Here is a 14,971-nt window from a genome sequence, read left to right on the forward strand (position 1 = left end):
TTTTTGGGAACCTCTATATGCCTGGTTAAATGTGCAGAGATAGTCTTTATTTTGTATGCAGGCAGTGACAACGTTATGAAGCACACTGTACCTGCAACTGCATGCAGGCAATGGGCTCCAGTATGCCGAACACCAACTGCAAATGCAAACCTATTTTTATTTTATTGTTTAAAGCACAGACCTAGCTTGAGAGCAGCAGAGTGCTGTACAAGGTTTGGGTAGCCAGCGTTACAGACAAACACGCTCACACAGACTCTCAACACTCCAGGCTAACTAACCGCACCTTGCCTAACATAGCCAGGCAAGTTGTGACATTTGCTCTGTTCCCTCAAACTCACCCATGATTCATTTCTTTCCGTACCTAAAGTGCCAAGTGGCCATGCAAATAGCTGAATGGATGCTATAATAACACCAGAAACTTAGCACAACATATTTGTAAAGATTCTGCTTTGTCTCCCCATAAATATAGTAACAGAGATGTATCCAGAACGAATTGGGTCTATGGGTTCATGGGACGTAAAGGCTGCATACGAGGGCCAGTGTGTTTGGTTGTTTTTCTGGCCCTTCTCAGAAAGGTTATAAGTTTTGTTTTGTAGCCAAGCATGGACGTTACAAAGGACAGAAATATTGCTTGAACTTGTCCTTCTTGGCCACCATAAAACTCTCCTCCCTATCCTTTTTACTCACAGTCATCTGTAACTTTGCATGATATCGTTCAACAGTCAGTGTTTTTCTAGCTAAAACTTGTAGAATATCTACACGAGGGTTCCCTCCGCCAATCCCTAGTTTTTCATGAAATGTCTGCCCTGTTCATCGCTCCTTGGCATAAACCGGCATGCTGATCCATCTCCTTGTAATTCTCTGGTAATGTATTCTTTAATTTTGTTAAGTCTACTGAGCAAGTTTGGAACCTGTAATGATGACATTATTGTTTAAGTTATGATGACTTAAGAGTGCATTCTACTCCCTCTGCAGATGTGCCTCCAGATGTTCCAGGGGATGCCGGAGAAGATCTCCCAGCTGGTATGGCGTAAAACCGAAAATGGTGCTGTGCTGCAAAGGATTCTGGCATCTCTGGTGCAGGTTATCATGACTGAGGTAATTGCAGGGGAGGTAAAATTAGAGGGGGTGGAATCTTTTTTTAGTAAATTATGTGCATGACTGGAAAATATCCAGTGGAATCCAATGGGCTCTGGTGATCACCAAACAACCTTAGAACAAAGCAATTAAAAGGATTTATTTTTTTATTTTTTATTTTTATTGGTTTATACACACCTTTAAAACACTTTGAGTTAGTCCAGACCCAATACATAACAAAACAAGACAAAACATTAAATTAAAAGGATTTACAGAATACATTGTTTCTCAGAGCTTTCAGTCAGGGAATCCTGAAAACTGTATTACGGATGGATGGGCCCTCATCTCCACCCCTCCTTCTTCTTGTCCTAATTTGTACTGGGCATTTATGTACAGAGCTGAACCTTGATTTTTAGTGTGCTAGTGTGTACACGTGTATTCTTGCGCCATTGACTATTTTGATATTTAATCCTGTCACAGATAATAACTGCTATATGTTGGTTTGTTTCCCTAAGATAGCCCCCATGACATAAGGCCCCCTTACATGCAATCCCACACCACAATTCTGGGTACAAGTACAAAGGCAAATTTAGGAATCAATATTTTGTTTTATTAAAATAAAATCATTGCAAAAGTGGTCTCAAAGCTTTATGCAGTTGAAGTCAACACAATATTACGCAATCACAGGCAGTTTGTCTTAAAAAAAAATATATCGTGCCTGTATAAATATATCTATTTCTCACACACGTTCGTTAGTTCATATACTCAAATCTGCATATGTTTAATTTTGAATAGCAACAGGTATTTTAGTCTAGTCTTGTCGGACTCTATATTAAAACTCTCAATTTCAAAATATTTCTAAATTACACATAAGTTACATAACTCATTATTGAAAGAATTATGCTTTACCCAATCACACAGACAAGTGCTGGAATCTGAGAACTGTTGCATGTATCCCATTTTGCATGTAAATCTCATGTTGTGCGTTCTTAGTATCGCTCTGCAATTTCAAAGAATGTTTACACTGAGTTGCATCAGAATACTGCAGGTTTTGGGTTATGGGTGCAGTGTTAGGGATTCAGAACGCACAGAATTTAGGAGAATAGTTTAAGGCTATTCTGATATAAGTATGAGTGCCCCTCCCCTTTTATTTTGCACATCGAGTCCCACTGACACAAGATTCTTTTTCTCTACTATGTAAAGTCAAGAGTGAGGGGTTGCGTGGAGTGTACATTTGCATCATTTTCTCTGGGTGTAGTCAGTTCATATCTATGGCCTACATAGATTACACATTATCAATTAAATCTTCTTTAGACTATGGTATGGATATCTTCGAATCATAGCTCAATGTTAACTATATCTGTAAAAACGCATTGGATACAATTTAGTGGGATTATTATTTACAGAGAACTGCACCAAGTCTGCACAGAAGTGCCATCTGTATCCCACTGTGTACTGTGACGAATCACCAGGTCTTGTCACTTCTCCCCAGCAGGGAGCCCTTTCCTATGAAGCTAGGGAGGTGAGGCTGCAACCCAATAGTCGCCCTACGGGTGGTAATATGCAGGAAGAGCTCATAGGAAGGGACTCCCCTCCTGGGTATAAGGACATCCACCTGGGATACAGCCTCTCTACAACCCTGTCACAGAACCCCCTACCTTCATGGTCACCCTTTTTTCCCACCATTGAGAGTGGAACCATGTGTTACTTTAAAGCCTTGGCTGTGACAAATGTAGATCATACTGGGACGAAAAAGAACATAAGAAGTAATATGCAAAACCAGCCAAGCACTACAATGAGGTCGCTCACTGGAGCATGAATAGTGCCAAAAAGACTTTCCAAGATGGTGTTGACTTTAAGTGAGGGCGGAGTCAACAATATAAAGAAGAAACCAAGAATGGACTAGAGATCTCTTACCGCAGAAGCCAGCAGTACACAAGTCCTGCACGGGAGATTCAAACCGGGAGGATCAGAGACACAGAGAATCTGTTCCTCCAGACAGAGGCTGGAAGTAATGGGACGCTGCTACAAAGTCCCAGGAGCCGGCTGGGAGCCAACTCGCCAGAAGGAAGAAGCAATTGAGGTGGTGGTGTGGCTGCAGAAAGATGGACCAGGTGGTCTGGAAACAGTGCTGAGACCACCAGATGGATCCTGCTGCGGAACCGCACAGGTGTTGGAAGAAGCAGAGGAAGAAATCTGTGGCCCCGGGAAGAACCAGATCTGTGTCCCAACAGAGAACTAGGTAACGGCGGGAAGACCGGGAGGGCTCAGGGAAGACAAACTAAGAAGCAAGAGTGCATCAGGAGTTATCTACCTTGTCAAGTGGTGACAACCCAAACCATACCATTGAGCCAGAGTGCATCAGGAGTTATCTCCCTCATCGCATTGGTCAGCCAAACACCACTGCTCAAGCAGATTGTGTCGGGAGTCTTCTCCTACACTGCATTGGTCTACCCAATACTGCTGCCCAGAGTGGAATGGGAGCTATCTCCCTGATCAGAGTGGTGAATGGAAGCCAAATAAGTCTATGAATTTTTCTGCTTCCTGGAAGGAGTCAAAGAGACTAATCCAAGTTTTCTGCAAGAGTGCTTAAAGATCACTATGGAGAACTGTGATAGAAGGACCAGGAGAAGGGAGTCCTTCCCTGTTCCTTTGTGATGCAACATTAACGGAATTACTTCTACTATAAAATGGAAGAAAGACACCAGGAGAAGGGAGTTATTCTCATGTTGAAGGAAACACGAACTTCAATTCAGTTAAAGATGTATGTTTATATCATCATCAATAAACTTGTATTCAGCATAAAACCTTTAAGTACACGAATTCATACGATAATACAAGTTAAAAAAGATTTTCCATGCCGAATGTCATAGAATAAAATCAACAAGGAAAAAAAAGAGAAAAACCCTCTAATAGAATCACTCAAATGTAGCTTTCTACAATTAACGGTTGACTTAAAGAACCTAAAAAATGTTAGTAATAATAATAAAACAGCATTACAATTAATACAGTTTTATATTCTATAAGCACTATGAAAAATGAAAACCCTACATAAGAATTGGTTAGTGATATGAAGATAAAACTTGGTGGTTTAAAAAGCATACTGGTCATTCCGAGAGGAGAGCCAAGCTCGCACCTCTCGGAGACTGTGCATGCTATATATTAGCGCTCCTGGGCCTGCAAAAGAGGACTATGTATATGTGGAAATATCATTAGTCACATTATTTTGGGAGGGAGGGAGCCTAAACCATGCTCTCTGCGTATACCTCGCAGTGCTAAAAATAACATGAAGCTGCACAGACTGTCTTAGAAATGACACAGCCTCACCTGTGTGTCGGATGCCAACTTCACTCAAACCAGGCTTCAAATAGGAGCATCTCAATTTTTTATTTTTTTTACCAACTTTAATTAAATTTTCAAGAGCATTAGTTACAAACATGTATGCATTAGAGAGTAGCAAGTGTTAGCCTTTCCCCATTTTTCTCTCCAGTCTTTGGATGCCATTTGCTCATAAATTTTAACTGTCAACCGCCCCTCCCCCACTCCCCCCCTAAAACATAACTTCCAAACATTTGGGTGGAATGCTACATATTTCGGCTATCCTGAGTGTCCTCTGGGCTGGATCGCCTTTTCGGCCCAAGATTTGCACTTTCACATAACAGGTATTTTGCGAAGTAATTTAGGCTTGAAGTACCATCTGCTCCTTGCCATCTGTAAATTCATGCAGTGGCATCCAAGTATTCAGGTATTTTGAATAGGAACCATGAGTTATTGCCATCACTTTTTCCATGGCCATCACCACCCATAGTCTCACCCACCACATGACCACTACTGGTCCTTGCTTGTTCTTCCATGCTTGCGCCAGAGTGATTCTGGCAGTGCTCAGCATATGGATGATAAGGCTGGCTTTGGACCCAGAGTTCGCATAACACCCCTCGACTGCCTCCCTCAGTAAGACTACCACCGGATCAAAAGGCAGTTGCGCCCCCGTTATCTCCCTGATATGGCTCAAAATCAAGTATATCTCTGCCACCGGGCAGGTCCACCACGTGTGAATTAAATCCCCAGGTTGTCCGCAGCCTCTCCAGCAGAATATGGGGTAATCCAGGCTAATGGAGTGCATGTGTGCTGGCGTCACATACCACCTCAGACAAATTTTGTATGCTGCCTCTTTAATTGAGGCACATTTGGAGCTTTTGGCGGCCCTTTGCCATATATGACTCCAGGTCTCCCCAGAGGTTGGCCTCCCCGCATCAGTCTCCCATCTTTGCATATACGTAAGAATTTCTTCTGGATCTACCGACCCCATCAGGCGATACAATTTCGACACCCCTTTTTCCGGCTGGCCTTCTTTTATCGTGAGTTCCAGCCCAACTGGATCCCGAGTTGCCCCCTCCCGGACCTTCCTGTTGGAAATCCAGTGTCTGAGTTGAATATAATGGAATCTTTCACATTCCGGTATATCAAATTTGGCTTTGCAGCTCTCGGATGTTAGGGGTGTTCCTTCCTCATAAAGATCCTTCAGTGTCGGGGTTTGCTCCCTTCCCCCCCAATGTGCTCAAAAGTCAGTCTGCATCCCTGGGGTGAAATCTGGGTTGTGAGCGACCGGTGCAAGGGGACCCCCCCCCCCGCTTTTAACTTCCATACCATAGGGTGGCCTTGGTTGACTCTAGTAATGTGCCCTCTTTGCCTCTGTGTCGTTTTGCAAGGTAGGCAATGCTTCCCAAGGGAGCCTTAGTTACTTCTCCTTCGAGGGTTGCCCACTGGTTCGGATTTTCTCTAGGTGACCATTGTAACATGGGAGCTACCTGTGCTGCCCATAAATATCTACGGAATTCTGGGACCCCCAGACCCGTGAAAGCTTGTGGCCTTCTTAGGGACCCTCGGTTTCATTCCCCTCCAAATTAAGGACATCACCTCCCTCTGTAGTTTTTGGATTGCTGGGCCCGGGATGCGTATTGGGAGAGCGCCTATTACATATAAGAACCTAGGGAGCAAAGTAATTTTAACAGCCATTATCCGTGCCAACCATGACAGTTCCTGCATATCCCAACGCTTCAGGTATCTTGCCAGTGCTTTCAGTAGGTCCGGAATATTGGACCCGTATAGTCTTTCATACTTGGGGATCAACTGTATTCCCAGATATTTTACTGCTTTCTGTTCCCATTTCAACGGGTACCTATCTTCCCACTCTGACACCTGTTCTGCCATCTCGGTAACGTTAAGTGCCTTAGATTCAGGATAATTGATATGGAACCTCGAGACCCTCGCAAACCCATCTAGCAGATCTATGGCCCTTGGAAGTGAGTATGCTGTGTCCTTCAGGAACATGAGGACGTCGTCGGCATAGAGAGCCACCTTTTGAAATCCCCCCGCGCCTACCTCCACCCCTTGGATTCCCGGGTCATCGCGGGCCCTCTGTGCCAGCGGCTCCATGGCCATAGCAAAGATCAATGGCGATATTGGCCACCCATGCCTCGTGCCCTTCCGGATGGGGATACTTTCTGTGAGCCACCCATTAACCATTAGTCGTGCAGATGGAAGTACAAAATTGGCCATTACCATGCGGGTAAAGATCGGACCACACCCAAACTTCTCAAGGGTCAATTGTAGAAACCCCCAGTGTAGGCTGTCAAAGGCTCTGGAGGCATCCAGCTCCGGTACCGGGAACCGATGTCCAGTTCTCCGACCCCAGTTGATTGTGTCTATGGCTCGCAGCACAGTCTGCAGCCCCCAGCGGGTCTGGCCAGCACCCCGCGTCGGAAACCGTCAAGCCGCTGGCCCGAACCCGGTCGGCCGCCGGACAGCAGGGGGTGGGCCCAGTTCAGCTTTGGGAATGACTTTTCGCCAAATGTGCTCCCTCCCCCCCACCGCTGCGGCCCCGGTCTCCTTACTTAAGTGTGAGCGTGTCCTACGATCGGGCCTCACCGCGCCGTGGCAGCACTCTGCCTCCACTCAATCCTCGCGGCAGACAAAGGGTGAGACCAAAGCCCAGCCGCAGGCGAGCGCCCGGCCCGCCGATGCCTCCTTGCCCTCACGGTCCGCCCGGGTCCCGCACACCCGTCCCAGCTGCACGCAAGGGCCCGGAGTGGTCCGCAGGCTTAGGCTCCGCCCACTTGCGGCCTCACGCCTCCCCGAAACCACGGCCTCAGGCAATGTCCTCGCGGAGCCCTCGGGTGGATCTCGCCCGCAGCATGGGCCCACCTGGACTCAAACAGGATTAACTTTAGCTTGCCTGGTCGCAGCTTTCCAGGATTTTCAGGAGCTGTGGTCAGGTAGTTGGGCCATCTGTGCCGCGGTTCATAGCACCTCAGGCAGCGATGGAGCGGGAGCTCACAAATTAGGCGGCCATCATCATCGTGCACAACAGCGCCACCTACCACCAATATTATTTAAACAGGAGGCGTCCCTGGACTGCAAGGTGTTTAGCCTTTTTTTGCAATACTGCTGTCCACTGTGTCTCGCATCTGCTTGTATTGATGCCTACACCTACATAAGTAAACTCTTTAACAATACCGATTTGTTGACCTTTCCGGAACCAAGCTCTGTTTACCATTCGCTTTATCTCCTGATTCAAAAATCATAATCCTTGATTTCCCAGGATTTATTGTTAATTTGTTACTTTCCAAGTAAAGTTGAAGGGAATCCAGCTGACGCTGTAGTCCTATCGGAGTCTGATCGATTATGACTAGCGTAGACGAGTCTACTCACGGCATTGTTTGAAATTTTGGGTCGGAACGACCGCGTATCAAAGAAGGCATCATCGATATCTGATAAGAAAGAGTTAAACAGATTTATTCCCTTTCAGTGCCCCTATATATAACCTCTCCCACTTCTTCCTCGTTTAGGTGCTTCTAGCATTTGCCTGTCCGAATCGCTAATTTGCGGCAGGGTTATCCGGTTTAGGAATGCTATCTGCGCCTCCTTCTCCAGGTCCTCCCCTTTCAGGTTTTCGGTATAGTATGAATGTATAACCTCCTCGATTTCCTCCTCCCCCCGCACCAGGTTCCCCTCTTGGTTTTTAAGTTGGACTATGCGATTCCGGATTTTCTGTTGTCTTAAATTGGCTGTGAGGAATCGGTTGGCTTTATCCCCATTTATATAGTAAAATTGTCTGGTTCGCACCAGGAGGTGCGCAACTTCGTCTGCCAGATGGGCTTCCAGGGCCATCCTAACTTTTTTTAAATTCCCGCCATGCTTTTTGCGAGCCCCTATTTTTATACTCCGTCTCGGTCCCTGCCACTTTGGCTTCCATGTCCCGCTTCACCCTTTCTCGTCTTTTGATATAATTTGCTGTGTGTGCGATGAATTCACCTCTTACAACTGATTTACTAGCGTCCCAGATAGTGGCCCAGTTTATTCCGGGTGTAACATTTTCCTGAAAATAATTCTTCAAGGCCTGTTCTATGTCTGCTCTGAGGGCTACATCTTTGTGGATCACCTCGTTTAGACGCCATGGTTTATGGGGCTGTTGCCGTGGGCTCAACGCTTCCAACATTAAGAGGACCAGGACGTGTGTCACTCTTACCGCCACGCTACCTGCCCCTCTGCCATCAGGGAGTCCAGTCGGGGGTCCAGCAGTAAGTCGGCGCGGCTTACCTTTACCCTCGGGCTCTGGGCACCCGCCCTCTGCCACAGTACCGCGCCAATGCCTGCTCGGCCTCCCTGTTGTGAGGCACAGCTGGCGCTGTTGGCCGCGTATGTCTTGGAGGCGGCCATGGCGCTTGTTGTCCCTGGGAGGTCTCTGCCGCTCACGTGACCGCTCGCAAGACACTATCAAGAAGCGGTCGCGCGTCGTTCACGTGATGTGAGTCAGGTGACCAAATTAGCGATCACGTGACAGGAAGTTTCAGCATAAAAGAAGCCTGCTGCATTTGCTTGGTGCTTCTCAGCTGTCCTGACGGCGTTTGGCTACTCTTGCTCTTTGTATTTTGGTGTTAAAGCTATGATCTTGGATTTTGGACTGTGTTTGACTCTGGACTGCCCTTGGATTTCCCTTAATTGGATTTGATGCTGTGATCTTGGATATTGGACTGTGTTTGGACTCTGAACTGCCCTTGGATTTCCCTTCATCGGATTTGTTGTTATAGAACTATCTCCTGAACTACTACTATCTTTGGAATTGCTTTCACGGATATCAGGAATCAAGCACCTCGAACCTCATTGCCCTTAACGCAGCATTCTCCAGGGTGGGCCCTGTGTTTAGTGAGGTATACGCCATCCCCTCACTCCCTTTCATCATCAACTCTCACTCGGGGAACAATCAGGTTCACCGCTGCCAACGGTCATCCCACGGGTAGGTGCACCTATCTTTCTACTTACATATTGTACATGTCCTTGTCCCTTGCATATCTAACCCAGTGCTTTCCTTTACAGTCATCCGGGACCCGGTGTTCTCTGTTCAGCCACCCACCTGTGGCCTCAATAATCGGTCAGCGAGTTGTTTTCTACTTCTCTGACTGGTACTTGGGGACGGAGGTATTCTAATCCACGTGGACCTCAGATTGTGACAGACTGAGAAGCCTTACACCCACTGGATTATGCTTACCTCCCCCGGGGACCCGGTGGCTGCTCTTGTACAAGCTATCACCGTCCTTAGGGCCGACATGGCGGCCGCCACGACAGCCATACATCAGCGCTTAGATGCTATACAAAGTGAAAGACATGCACTGCCCCCCTGATGAGGAATTCGGTGATACCCCTCCTCAACCAGAACCCTCAGCCGCGGTGAGTGCATCGGCCCCGGTATATGTACATGCCAGACACACTGAACGAAAGTCTGAACACAGGAAACCAACACCTTTGTTTTCACCCGGTTCATCTACCACAGAGTCACCCGATGAACCTATGCAGATTGTGGGCATCCGCAGTCCCATTTCACCCTTGGAGCGTGAGCGCCGTAGACAAGCCAACACTTGTTTTTACTGTGGAACAACTGGTCATTATGTCAAAGAATGCCCTACAAGACCTAAATTGAAGCCCCAGGGTTTTCCGAAGGCTCGTCCCTAGTACAAGGGGCACGGACGAGCCAATCAGTACAAGCGTATGACCCCCTTCCCGAAACATCTAGGCCTTTGTATCTCCAAGCCATTCTGTTTTCGACTGATCATATTAAACACAGGGTGCATCTCGTTGTTGACTCCGGAGCAACAGGGAACTATGTGGACATTTCCCTGGCTGCTTCCCTGAACCTGCTCCTACAGAACCAAACATTCCCTGAACCTGTACAGGCTGTGGATGGCTCTCCTCTAGTTTCGGGTCCCAACAGACAACAAACCGCTCCCCTAACCTTGGTTCTTCAGGGCACACATCAGGAAACCATTACTTTTGATTTGATCACCACCCCTGAGTACGTCCTTATCCTTGGTATTCCATGGCTACGCACACACAACCCTGTCATCAACTGGGTTCAGGGGTCTATCGTCTTTCTTTGATTCACTTTTTTGTCAAGACCACTGTCTCTTAGTCCCAGAAATAGCTAAAACACCTGCTCATGCTCTGGGGGCTTTGGCCCAATTATTGATAAATTAATCGAAGGCTATGGATGTTGATACCCCGGGTCATGTGGTGGGTCTTTTTCTGTCCGACCAACTGCCTGAATACCATGACTTTATGGAAGTTTTTGATAAAAGGTCGGCAGAACATCTTCCACCACATCGGCCCTATGATTGTCCCATAGATCTAGTCCCAGGGACCACAATACCATGTGGGCGCATTTACTCCCTGTCTCCATCGGAAGACTCTATCTTGAGGGAGTATTTGCAACATTCCCTTCAATTGGGTCATATTAGACCATCCCAATCCCCGGCTGCAAGTCCGATATTCTTTGTGCCAAAGAGGGAGGGCGATCTCCGCCCATGCATAGACTACCGTCGGCTCATTCATATCACCCTAAAAAAACGATACCCGATCCCTCTTATCACGCCTCTACTAGACCAATTAACACATGCCACAGTCTTCACTAAATTGGATTTGAGAGGCGCATACAACCTGATCTGCATTCGAAAGGGGGACGAGTGGAAAACTGCATTTTGTACTCGATACGGTCTCTATGAATATACTGTCATGCCATTTGGGCTTTGTAACGCCCCTGCTACTTTTCAAAGATTTATGAACTAAATATTCCATGACATCATTGACACCTTTGTTGTGATGTATCTCGACGATATTTTGGTGTTCTCACAATCATTAAAAGAGCACATCACACACGTGCGGGATGTCCTAAGTCGGCTTCGTTCCTGCCACCTCTACGTTAAGCCCGAAAAATGCCTGTTTCATGCTCAGGAAGTTGACTTTTTGGGCTTTCGCATCACTCTCGGGGTTCTAACCATGAACTCCACCAAGGTACGTGCTGTTCTTGATTGGCCCGTTCCAAAAAACATCAAAGAATTACAATCCTTCCTTGGCTTCGCCAATTTTTATAGACGATTCATTGCAGGGTTTTCGGCCATTACTGCACCACTAACACAGCTCACGAGTCCAAATGTTCCATTTGCATGGTCACCACTGCAGCAAGATGCCTGTGTGACACTCAAAACGGCATTCACCTCTGCTCCGATCCTACAACATCCTAATCCCGACCTCCCTTATGTACTAGAGGCAGACGCATCATCATACGCTTTGGGTGCAGTTCTATCACTGCCATGCCCAACCACTGGTTTCTTACATCCAGTGGCTTTCCATTCTTGCAAGTTCACCCCGACAGAGAGTCACTACACCGTCACCGAAAAGGAACTCATGGCAGTGCAAGACGCCTTCCAGGTTTGGAGGCATCATCTGCTCGGAGCCAAGCACCAGGTTGTGGTTTATACAGACCATCCCAATCTGCAGGACCTGGCTACATTCAAATGTACCAACAATCGACAAGTCAGTTGGCACTTGTTATTTTCGGCCTATGATTTTGTTATCAAGCACCGTCCAGGCACCGCACATGGCAAGCCAGATGCCCTTTCTCGTATACCCGGGGGTGTATCCCTTCCAGTCTATCCTGAGAGCTTACTGGAGAAGAAATATGTGATATGTCTCTGTACACCACCTCTCGATCTGCTTTCCCTGACACGCCAATGTGTAACCATTCACTCCAAACAGCTACAGGACTGGGATATAGTCGTACACAACGGTCTGCCATTCATACAAAACAGACTCTACCTACCACGCCAGATACACGTGCAATTGCCTTAAACTGGTCCCATGATGCTATCATTAACGGACACCCCGGTCAAGTTCGGACAGTGGCATTTGTGTTTAAAACATTCAAGTGTGTTTAAAACATTACATTTTCTCCAGTATCAAGACAAGTATGGTATTGGAGAAAGTTACTTCAACTTCAATTTAACATTCAAGTACATGTATAATCCACTGACTCCCCAGTGCAGGTTTGAGGTACTGAATGTATTGGCTATGTGCTGGACATTTATGGTAGAAAGCTGTACTTAGAAGTATGCCCGCAGTTGCTGCCGAGGCGCCTTTGACCCGTGCGCCTGAACTGGTGAGTGTGAGTCCTTTGTGCCGCTCTGAGGGCCTTTTGTGTAACTCTTCTGTATTTTGAACACCCTCCCCGCACCCACGTAGCCTGATTCCCCTCCCAACCCTCGCATTACCCATTTCCTGGTGCCTTTCCTCCCTCCCGCCTCCCGACCCGCCCACCCGCCCTGATTGGTTACTTGGATCGTGTTCCCTGGGCCTAGCGACCCGCAGTTGCTGCCGAGGCGCCTTTGACGCATGCGCCTGAACTGGTGAGTGTGAATCCTTTGTGCCACTCTGAGGGCCTTTTGTGTAACTCTTCTGTATTTTGAACACCCTCCCCGCACCCACGTAGCCTGATTCCCCTTCCAACCCTCGCATTACCCATTTCATGGTGCCTTTCCTCCCTCCCGCCACCCGACCCACCCACCCGCCCTGATTGGTTACTTGGATCGTGTTCCCTGGGTCTAGCGACCCGCAGTTGCTGCCGAGGCGCCTTTGACCCGTGCGCCTGAACTGGTGAGTGTGAATCCTTTGTGCCGCTCTGAGGGCCTTTTGTGTAACTCTTCTGTATTTTGAACACCCTCCCCGCACCCACGTAGCCTGATTCCCCTCCCAACCCTCGCATTACCCATTTCCTGGTGCCTTTCCTCCCTCCCGCCTCCCGACCCGCCCACCCGCCCTGATTGGTTACTTGGATCGTGTTCCCTGGGCCTAGCGACCCGCAGTTGCTGCCGAGGCGCCTTTGACGCATGCGCCTGAACTGGTGAGTGTGAATCCTTTGTGCCACTCTGAGGGCCTTTAGTGTAACTCTTCTGTATTTTGAACACCCTCCCCGCACCCACGTAGCCTGATTCCCCTCCCAACCCTCGCATTACCCATTTCATGGTGCCTTTCCTCCCTCCCGCCTCCCGACCCACCCACCCGCCCTGATTGGTTAGTTGGATCGTGTTCCCTGGGTCTAGCGACCCGCAGTTGCTGCCGAGGCGCCTTTGACCCATGCGCCTGAACTGGTGAGTGTGAATCCTTTGTGCCGCTCTGAGGGCCTTTTGTGTAACTCTTCTGTATTTTGAACACCCTCCCCGCACCCACGTAGCCTGATTCCCCTCCCAACCCTCGCATTACCCATTTCCTGGTGCCTTTCCTCCCTCCCGCCTCCCGGCCCGCCCACCCGCCCTGATTGGTAACTTGGATCGTGTTCCCAAGCCATCAGGGACCGTCCCAGGGCAGCCCTCTGCCCGGCAGCCCCCACCGGCTAAGGAACCCGAGGCAAAGGACGGCTCCAACAAGACGGATCCAGGGCGTATCTGCAGGTATCCGCAGGAGAAGCAAGAAGCCGCCAACAAGTAAGTGTGGCAAGGGCAGGGACAGAAGCAATTACTTCGCGCGATACTACCCTACCACTCTACCTTCAACACTTCAACATTTAGCATTGTTCCCAATAGCCTCGCTGTGAAAATTGCATTTAGAAGTCTGCCCAATAGCCGCTCTGTGAAGGTTGCATTTAAAATTGTTCCCAATAGCCTCTATGCGAATTTAGAAGTGTGCCCAATAGTCTCTCTGTGGAAGTTGCACTTAGAATTGTTCCCAATAGCCTCGCTGTGAAAATTGCATTTAGAAGTGTGCCCAATTGCATTTAGAAGTGTACCCAATCGCATTTAGAAGTTGTGCCCAATAGCCTCTCTGAGTAAAGTTGCATTTAGAAGCTGTGCCCAATAGCCTCTCTTGAGAAAATTGTATTTGAAGCTGTGCCCAATAGTCTCCCTGAGAAAAGTTGCAGTTGGAAGTTGTGCCCAAAAGCCTCTCTGAGAAAGTTGCATTTAGAAGTTGTGCCCAATAGCCTCTCTAAGAAAAGTTGCATTTACAAGTTGTGCCCAAAGCCTCTCTGAGAAAAGTTGCATTTAGAAGTTGCGCCCAATAGTCTCTCCGAGAAAAGTTGAATTTAGAAATGTCCCCATTTGCATTTAGAAGTTGTGCCCAATAATCTCTCTGAGAAAAGTTGAATTTAGAAGTGTCCCCAATTCCATTAGAACTGTGCCCAACTGCATTTAGAAGTGTCCCCAATTGCATTTAGAAGTTGTGACCAACTGCATTTAGAAGTGTACCCAATTGCATTTAGAAGTTGTGACCAATAGCCTCTCTGAGAAAAGCTGAATCTAGAAGTGTCCCCAATTGAATTTAGAAGTGTGCCCAACTGCATTTAGAAGTGTACCCAATTGCATTTAGAAGTGTGCCCAACTGCATTTATAAGTGTCCCCAATTGCATTTATAAGTGTCCCCAATTGCATTTAGAAGTTGTGCCCAACTGCATTTAGAAGTGTACCCAATTGCATTTAGAAGTTGTGACCAATAGCCTCTCTGAGAAAAGTTGCATTTAGAAGTGTGCCCAATTGCATTTATAAGTGTCCCCAATTGCATTTATAAGTGTCCC

The 14,971-nt window shown here is 47.6% G+C and overlaps 1 protein-coding gene across 4 annotated transcripts in view; it reads left to right on the forward strand.

The window, feature by feature from the left end:
- The window catches only part of LOC138492643 (tRNA (32-2'-O)-methyltransferase regulator THADA-like), a 511,604-nt gene that overhangs the window by 53,825 nt on the left and 442,808 nt on the right, over positions 1–14,971 (forward strand). For all 4 annotated transcript variants that reach the window (XM_069619943.1, XM_069619946.1, XM_069619944.1 and 1 more), the window contains one exon: positions 976–1,098. In XM_069619943.1, the coding sequence (XP_069476044.1) occupies positions 976–1,098 (123 nt within the window). The remainder of the gene's footprint in view (positions 1–975; positions 1,099–14,971) is intronic.

Source organism: Ambystoma mexicanum, chromosome 10 (assembly GCF_040938575.1).
Source record: "Ambystoma mexicanum isolate Mex_15411 chromosome 10, UKY_AmexF1_1, whole genome shotgun sequence".
NCBI lineage: Eukaryota > Metazoa > Chordata > Amphibia > Caudata > Ambystomatidae > Ambystoma > Ambystoma mexicanum.